At 43.0% G+C, this 9,309-nt stretch overlaps 2 protein-coding genes across 2 annotated transcripts; one reads left to right on the forward strand and one right to left on the reverse strand.

The window, feature by feature from the left end:
- Window positions 1-98: 98 nt before the first annotated feature.
- CLUP02_16596 (uncharacterized protein) lies at window positions 99-2,288 on the forward strand (the record flags this gene model as incomplete). Its single annotated transcript, XM_049295514.1, has 6 exons — window positions 99-473; window positions 528-970; window positions 1,024-1,753; window positions 1,846-1,956; window positions 2,095-2,116; window positions 2,176-2,288. The coding sequence occupies 6 exons, from the start codon at window positions 99-101 to the stop codon at window positions 2,286-2,288; spliced, it is 1,794 nt and encodes a 597-aa protein (XP_049152661.1).
- Window positions 2,289-3,039: 751 nt separating this feature from the next.
- Window positions 3,040-6,769, reverse strand: CLUP02_16597 (tetratricopeptide repeat domain-containing protein; the record flags this gene model as incomplete). Its single annotated transcript, XM_049295515.1, has 10 exons — window positions 3,040-3,062; window positions 3,183-3,264; window positions 3,333-3,582; window positions 3,639-3,839; window positions 3,902-4,399; window positions 4,490-5,948; window positions 6,001-6,087; window positions 6,147-6,324; window positions 6,378-6,698; window positions 6,755-6,769. 10 exons carry the CDS (start codon window positions 6,767-6,769, stop codon window positions 3,040-3,042), a joined length of 3,114 nt encoding a protein of 1,037 aa, XP_049152662.1.
- Window positions 6,770-9,309: the final 2,540 nt, after the last annotated feature.

Consider the following 9,309-nt stretch of genomic DNA (forward strand, 5'->3'; position numbering starts at 1 on the left):
GTGATACCAACAAATACTACGGTAATATATCTTCCTCTTCATATCGCCCTTCTTGTGTACGGTCTTTAACACTCACTATCTCACAACTCGAGTGCAAAATGTCGGGCATCGAGGCCGTTGGATTAGTCCTCGGGCTGTGGCCAATTATTGCTAATCTTGTCAAAGGTTACAACGCGGCTAAGGACGGCGATGACCGCGAATTATTTCTGCTTAAACTTGACGTTCAGCAGATTATCTACGAACGCTGTGCAAGACAGCTTGTTCAACAAAATGAGGAAGGTATCGGCGATAACTTGAACAATATGGAGATCAGACTACTCGGCACCTCATCTTGGCAAAATCTATCCTTTCGAACCAGACTGCGGAAGCGTCTTGGTACAAGGGAACTTGAGTTGCTAGAGTCTGTCCTGAAGCAGATCGAAAAGACAATGATTAGTTTACGTAGCCAACTTGAGAGCGGCCAAGCAGATCTTGTGAGCCCAGATTTATGTACATCAATCATCATGGCAAATCTAACAGTTGGCTAGACAATTCCAGGCACACGTCGGAGTCGGATGAAGCATCACTTTCGTCAGATGAGAATAAACATGCCGCACTCGGAATTTCAAAAATCATTTGAAAAACTCAAGGAACACAACAAGGATCTACAGCAGCTTGTACAGGCTTTCGAACAGCCTCGAATCACGATTGAACAGAAATCTTGGACTTCAGGTCGAACACGACAGATCCTCAACATGACGAGACCAAGATGCGTACTTCCAACGCACATAAACGAATTCTCACGAATTCTAGAAGATAGCTACCGTTGCAAATGTAGCAGGGGACACGGAGTGGATCTCAACATCAATGGGGACACCAATTACCAAGTGTATTTCCATGTTGGTGACGAAATTGAGGGGCAATCCGACAGAAAGGAACAAAACATAGCTCCTGGAACACCTCAACAGACGGATTTCAGTAGAACTCCAAGGTAAGAAGCTTTGTATTACCTATAATATCTATCTGAGGCTGACAATACAGAAGCCAGGATAATATCAAGACACCATGGTCTCGATCCAGTCAAAAGAGTAAAAGCAGCGAATATCACCGAAAACGAATTACCCGCACACTTCCAATCATGTTCTACCGTCCGCTTTCAGAATCTAAGGACTACGTGATTGGCGATATGTGCAAACTGGTGAAAAGTCTACATGGGAATGTCGGAAACACCCGGAGATCGTATCAAACAATTGGTACACTTGGGTACGGGGACAGACATTTTGCAGCACGCCTCATGGAACCAGGAGTGCCTGACGATCAAGTCATATCTCTTGATGAGAAGCTTCCAGAAACTGAAGACTGGCTTTTGTCCCGCCAAAGTCGCCACGATATTGCCCAGAGGCTTGCGCTGGCCATTGTGCAATTTTGGTCAACGTCCTGGATTGAAAGATGGTGGACATGGAAGAATTTCTCAATCAAGGAGCATGGACCCAGGGACCTCGAAATTTTCGTGACACGGACTATCTTAGCACCAAATTGCCGGGGAAAAGCAACAGAGAAGCCAGCTGTAATCTGGAAATCCCTGAGGGAACCGTTGCTAATTCGGCTGGGTTTTGCGTTGATTGAGTTAGCGATGGGGATGAGATTGTCTCGATTAAGAACAAAGGAGATGTATAGCAGCGTGGTCGTGGAAGATATCGGGGAGATCAGCGAAGATGCAAAGGATTATGATACCGCCATGACGATTTTGGAGCAGAAAGTCTTGCAGGACGAAGTCAGTCTGGCTTATCAGACAGTAGTAGAAGCATGCTTGAGATGTGAAGTGGTCCGGGAAACTGGGGCAATTTCTCTCACAACAACTGCAAGTTCTTTCCAAGAGGACGTGGAGCGAGAGATTCTGCAGCCACTGGCCAAACACTATCACACAACCTGGGGGGGACGTTGAGGAGGACTAATCCTGCTATAATATCAGAAAGCGTGTGATGCAGTCATAATTACGTCCGTTCGACGAAGTTAGAGTTTAAGTACTAGAAGACATGATTAATTCGGAAGTCTTCTAAGAATTACACCCTGACACCCTCTCCATTCTAGAATGCTCTCTCCTTTGTGTGATAGAAATGTCGCAAAAGCATGGCACGTAAGTAACCCTTTGGGACTACCTAACAAGTACGCAAGAATGCTTGTGCCCTCAACAAGCCCATAAAACCTTTTTGAAATTCAACAGAGACGTCTGGATATCTCCAAATGATGCTGGTGATATCCTAGCATCTTTCAATGACCGGTCGAAGTCTCAAAAATCGATTGCATAGCATGGGAGTGTTCACCGAGTCGAATTGTAGTTGACATTAAGTATATCAAGAGGATAGGTCACATAATATACCAGGATGCGCAGAGAATTTCAGGATCTTCCAATCCAAGGGTTACTCTACGTGGTAAGATTGGATGTATCAACGATGCAACAAATCTGCAACGGGGGATGTGGCCAGAGTAAAACCACAAGTGCGGCAGCGCCATTGCTGTTGAACTACGATAGATCAGTTAACAATAATCTCGGCAGGCATGGAAGACGATGGGAACTTTTGCATTGCATAAGAGTTCAGTCAAGTCTCCAGAGAGATGATCATGGTCGTGCGATTTCAACTAAGACTAGGACTTAATACATCGCCGACACACGGAGTCAGCGTCATCCGCAGGGTATTCGAAAATATGATTCTACGATCTATGCCTTAGCAGGTTCTCTCAATCCTGTCTAGTTATCTTTGGAAGGAACACGATTAGTAAATTAAAGCCTCACGGAGATACTCATTATAAGTACCATGTATTAACATCAATAGGGCTCTGCGTCGATGGATTTTTCAGCTTGGAATTCGGCCGACGATCTGAAATGGCGTTAAAATATTGCATGTTCCTGACTCATCAGGATAGTGCTAGCTAAAAATATTACTAGGAATTCGATGAAATGGGAATGAAGGCTGGCTAAGTGATTGAAGACCTTTGACGGTTGAGGCTACTATAATATAGCTGATCTTGTGATCTTGACCACTCTGATCACTCATGCACCTAATGATTTGACAGCTTCAACTCTGTTAATTCACATCGTGTCAAAGGAACGCATTAGGTATTCATCTGTCAGCGGCCACTTAGCTGATCTGTAGCAAGCCAAATGATATAGACCTTCGCTCAGTAATAGGTTAAAGGGGTACTGAGTCTCTTGGCGAAGGAAACCTGGAGTTTGGCAATGTTTGCGCTGTTCTGGTAGAGAAAGACTCCATCTATTCTAGCAAACTAGTCTGCGTTGGAAGTGAAAGCGGAAATAGCACACGAGGAAGGCACTGTCTAGACCAGAATGTTACCAAATCCTCAAAATGGGACTCTCGTAATGCCCCTGGCAGTATCCGCGTTGACGGAACAAGCTGCCTATACATCAGGTGAGCCTTCTCTAGTAACTCTATGTCTTCCTCATGCGATGTGTCCTCATTTTGATAATCAAGAAGATTCATCTTGTAGAGAATCTTTGCTTTCATGAAGGTGGCCCGCGCGATCTCGGGCACATGTACGCCTTCGTTGGCATCATAGGTAACAAGAGCTTGATCAACTAATGTCCTGGTTATTTCACATTTGAATCAGCACCAGAAGCCCAGGCGTCAAATGTCTCTTACATGGCAATATTAAGTGAAACCCTATCACCCCGCCGAACAGAGTGTTGTGCTAGCTTGTAGCACATGTCGGCCGTTCGATGATACTTGCTGCCGACAGCTCCCTGATACGTCTTGAGGGCATCCTTGTGGAATTGCTCGCTTTCTTCCATGCGGCCTTGGCTGAGTCGAACGTTTCCAAGTGCGTGTAGTACTCTGCCTGGCCTGCAATAATCTGTTAGAGAACCTTTGAAAAGTTGAGAATTTCTGGAGTCAATTGGCGTTACCTGAATGAGGCCATGCTCAATCTCCCAAGGCCTTCTTCGCTTTCTCTTTGTCCTTCCTCAAGGACCTCAGCAGCTTCGCCTATTCTCCCTTGAAGCCATAGACTCATACCAAAGTTGGCGTATTCCATCAAAGCTAGACCTTTCCGATACCCTGGCACCCTATGCCAGATGTCCAATGCTTGCCGGAACATTTGACCACCTTCTTCAAACTTCTTGAACATCATCAAGGAACATCCCATCTGATTGAATGCGTATCCTAGTTGGAAGTTTTCCTTACCCGTTTTGCCGGAGATCTCCTTTCGGATTATCAGCTGCTTAGAGTTAAACTTCTCCGATTCTTCAGGGCGATTAGTCCCATTCGCAACGCATCCCATGACGTCGTACACAAGAGCAGATAGATCGAGCCATCTCTCCACACCCTCGTACTTGTCGCACAACAGAAGTATCTTTGCAGCTGTTTCACGCGCTTTGAGGAAGTTGCCGCGCTCGTATAGCCACCTAAATTGATATTCGTGAGCTCATAAACATCAAAGACTTTGGAAAGTAACGAATAAGACTAGAGCTTCCCCAACCCCTTTGAAGACGTACCAGGCTGTTTCTTGCAGAATTGTGCCGAGGTCAAACTCGGTGTCTTCAAAAGATTCAACTCGAGGCATGAGAAGAGACTTCTCTGTTTCGTACATGTAATGCAAAGAATTGACATGATCACTGAGCAATTCCCGTGACACAGGCCCCTGTCTCCTCGCATGCCTTTGCTCAAATGGTAACATCGGCCATGTGCTGCGGATAAGTTTTACCGCGATGGAGAAAACCTTGGATAATTGTTCTGGATTCTTGGATAAATTGGCTCTGATAACCTGTTGAGGTACTCGATGCATCGATAGGTGTGTCGCGGTGCAATCGTTGTTCTCTCGGATGATTGAAGCATAAAGGAGCGTCGCTCTTGCCCTGAAGTAGTCGTTGCGTTTCATTGGTGAGTGCCCCCCAAAAATATCATCTGAGGACAGGTGATCGAAGATGGACCCTTCAATGTGATCAGGGTGGAAGCAAGAAATGATGGCAGCAAGGAGTTGTGGCTCAGCACCTAAGCCATCCATCGTGAACAAGGACGAAAGATTGCCGCGAGAGTTCTTGTTGATTTGGACCTCGAAAAGATTTCCACGATCAGTATGATCGTCCAATCGCTGCTTAAGGACAGAGAATGAAAGAAACTGTTGCTTCGCGATGCCCGCCATTTGAGCTAGAGCGAGAGGAAGCCCATCAAGTTGATGATGTAGCTGGCGTCCGGTATTGTGATCTTTGGGGGACCTGATCAAGCCTTTGGAAGTCTTTTTCAAGAACTCCAGGGATTCCTCCTCCGAGAAAGGAGGCAGCGGTATTGGGACAACATTACCAGGAAGATCACAAGCTAGAGGGTTTCTCGACGTTACGAGGATCGACCCCGGCCCGTCTACATCAATATAATCGTCCAGAATTTGAGGGTCTTCTGCGTTGTCGAATACCAAGAGCCATTTGGGGGACAAGACGTGATCATCTTTACCGCCAATTGTCCAAGTTGGTTTAGCGAGCCATGAGTGGATAAGTTCTTTGGCTGATGTCGGGTTGCTGGGCTCGTTCTCCGGGACAAGGCGAATTCGAGTGGCTATCTTACAAAAGCCAAGTTCCAGCTTCTCGGCACTTTCAGCACATATCCAGAAGATGGCATCGAAATTCTGCTTGCGGGTGGATACATATTGCGATGCAAGCTGAGTCTTCCCAAGGCCGGCTACACCGAAAACCGCTGCTATGGTTGGTGTTTGGCTTTGTGTTGCCGGTGAGTTGCTCCTTGTGCTGGCTGGTAATAACGCGGCATCAATCTTGTCCATGATGTCTACGCGGCCGAGGAAGTCTCTATTCAGGGATAATTGCTCCATCATATGACAAGGAAGCGCGAGTTCCACGGTCGACCTAGAAAACCCACGGAAAATTGACTCCATGCTCGGCGGATCCGGTGTCGGCAGTGATACCTGGGTCGTAGCGTCGTCATCTAAGGATGTTGCGCCAAAGGCTATGATCTGTAAGCCAGAATACAGGTGAAAAATAATGGGTCATGTAATCACCTTGCTGCAGGGCATATACAGAGGGTTTCTGCCCCGCTCCAATACTATTCCGTGGACTTTGGATTAGAACATTGGATGAAAGCTGTGCTGTAGAGCTGATAGTCAGTAAGTTACCATGGTGAAAAGACATTTTTAGCCAATCGTACATCCCGTAGTAGTTTCGTTAGCCCGAACGACTGCCTTGATCCTTTGACGGAGCCATGCCCGGACTTCCCAATTCGGAGTTCCGCACTCAAGAAGATAACAAGCCTGAAAATGATCTGCATCTATGCCGACTAGCTTCTCAATAGTAGCGTCCGTTCTGGCCAGCTGTGAGTTGACGATCTGTCAAACAATTAGTGAGAGAGCCACAAATTCGAAAGTCTTCGGGGCTTTACAGTCTGTTGTTTGTTGTGAATGAAGGATCTCTTGATGGTAGGCCGACCTTCGTAGATACTAAGGATAGGGAAGCTGAACTGGCAGCTAGTGAACATATTGTTGACGTGCAAGATGTTCTCTTCCCAATTCCTCATCTCTAGGAACTTCCGGATCGACCTGCCTTGGAGACATTGTCGAAGCAGGTAGGAGCAATTGTTCTTGAGTGTCTCACGATGACTCGGATCAACACCATGCGGGCAACCCACAAAGACAATACCGGTCACGAGACTAATTGTGTTCGGTCCACTGCTTTCAACTCTATGACTTAGTCGTGATAAAGCCTATTGGTGACTTCCTATCAGTGATATTCCACACAATCATAAAGTAGGAAAGAAACCGGAATGGCTGACATGTTTCAATGCAATACCACCTAAGCTATGCGTCACGAAGATGATGGGTATCTGTGCGAAATATTAAGTATTAGCAAAAGTGTCGGATTAGAAGTCTAATTCGACCGCGGCATATAGCCGACTGCGCAGGGGCTAATTAGGGGCCCTATTTATAATTATTATAGCTAGCCTAACCTACGGTTAGAACCTCTTTTTTATACTTACTACGTAGATATTTATATAATTTAATTAATCTCTTCGTTAACTACGGTTCGAACTAACTACCTTATTATAAGGATACTAATACTAATTAGTAATTAAATTCTATTATTATAGATCGGTAAGGTATCTTATTACGTAGAAGAGATAACCTCTTAATACCGTACGGAATAGGAGATTCGTACTAATTAACCTTATAAAAATAGACGAAAAAGGAGGCGATTCTCGAATACCGTACGGAATTAAGTAATCGTAGCCCTTTACTATTTACGAGAGGTCGACGTCTATTACGTTAAACTACGTTAATTAATAGAACTGCTTAAGTAACTAGCCTTTTACCGTCGCCCCGAGTAGCTTTTTTACTAAACAACTTTTCTATAGCCGGCCTGCGATTAGAAATTAACTAGTTAAATTAGTAAAAAGAAATACCTACGTAACGACTACCTACTTAATTAATTAGCATAACGAACGAGCTTAATAATATAATATAAAAGAGCACCGCGCGATCGAAAAAGGGGATCTCTAAACGTAAATATTCTTACTTAGTAGCGAAAGTAACTTTATAGGAGTTATTAAGCTAAGAGATTTATAGTATATAAAAAAGTCTATTACTACGAGGATCTTATAAGTACGACCTTAAGCCCGCGATCTAAATAACCTCTTCGTAGCTCCCTTAACTACCCCCCGGGTATTACTTAGGAATATAATATAAAGGACGGTTTAATAAGAAAAGAGGGGATTTAGAGGTCCTAATAGTATCGAGTTAAGAGTATTACGGATCTTAAATATTAACCTAGGAAGAAGGCGGCTACCCTAAAGTAGTCCTACGACCTCCCGCTAGAGTTATTATTAGCCTAAGAAAAGGCTAAAAAGACGAGGATCTAAGGGAAAAAAAAAAGAATCCTTTAGAAAGCCGCTAAAGGGCTTCTTTTTTATATTAGCTCTTAGCGCGAGATTACTAATTTTAAGAAATTAACTAAGGAAGCTATTTAGAGATTATAGAGAGCACGAGGCTTAGGAGGCTAGAAGTATACGGGATAGCGATAACTAGTAAAGATCCCGGGATAATTACTATATCTTTTTACGGTAATATAAACGTCTACCGCTACTATTATTAAAAAGAACTACTAAAACCTACCCTTTTATACTAAACGAAAAGAAGGATCCTAGTAAGTATAATAGTTAGCGATTTAGAAGGGTAATAATAATCGCTAAAAATAGTAAAAACGAGAGTAGTAGTAAAATAGCGAGAAAAAGCGGGAATTTCTTAAACTTTAATAAATTCGTTAAGTAGTAAAAGTACGGATTTATTACGACTAGCGCGCAGATTAAATATATCCCTATTAAGATTAAATACGCTAGCGACTACTAATATAGGTATAAGCTAGAGCACGACCCTTAGTGAGTTAGGGTAAAGAAGAAGAGGACGAAACCCGATCCTAGATAGAATCCCAATCCTTTATAAATAAGTAAATATTAACCCGGACTATTAGGGGACGTAAATATATAGAATCGTAGATTAGCTTAACGGTAAGTAAATTAACGCGGTATTAATCTATTTAACTAAGATTTATAAAAAAAAGGGGCTATAAGGGTAACCCCTATTTTACGAGATCGCAAACGACCTTAGCTACTAGCTAGACGAATAGTTCGCGAGCATAAGCCTAGGAATCGTAAAAGTAGTTAATAGATTCCTCTACGGGCGAGGGGTATTACTAGCGTAATTATAATCGTAAGAGCTATATAAAATACTAATAACGATAATTATAAAAGAGGAATTCGTATTATAGAACTAAGCACAGGTTGACAGAGCGTATAATCGTTTTAACGAATTTAAAAAAAGGGTAAACGACCTAGATTTCCTCCCTATAATTACTAATAGAAATCTATCGTTATAAAAGGATATACCGGGGTAAAATATAGTACTAGAAGTACGATAATTAATAATTCCGCCTATTTCGATCTATAACTCGTTACCGCTACTAATACGAAATTTAGTACCGATCGGCTAATAAGAAAGGAGGTAGACGACCCGAAGTTACTAATAGTACGTAGCGACGCAGGGATCGTATATAAATATTAAAAATCTAGTAACAAATACGAGGCAATTTATAGACCTTAAAAAGATCTTCTTAAAAGAGAAATTATACTCTAGGGGGAAGTATAAGGTCTTATAAGAAACCCTAACGATATTTTACGATTACTACGAAAAAGTTAGAATTAGGGAATACTAGTACTATTTGGTAATTAATATCGTACTCATAAGCAAAGCCTCTAATTACTACTACGAAGCGGTATATAATCTCGATCGAAACGACTTTTTTAGCATAATTAACGTAATCCG

Source organism: Colletotrichum lupini, chromosome 9, assembly GCF_023278565.1.
Source record: "Colletotrichum lupini chromosome 9, complete sequence".
NCBI classification, from domain to species: domain Eukaryota; kingdom Fungi; phylum Ascomycota; class Sordariomycetes; order Glomerellales; family Glomerellaceae; genus Colletotrichum; species Colletotrichum lupini.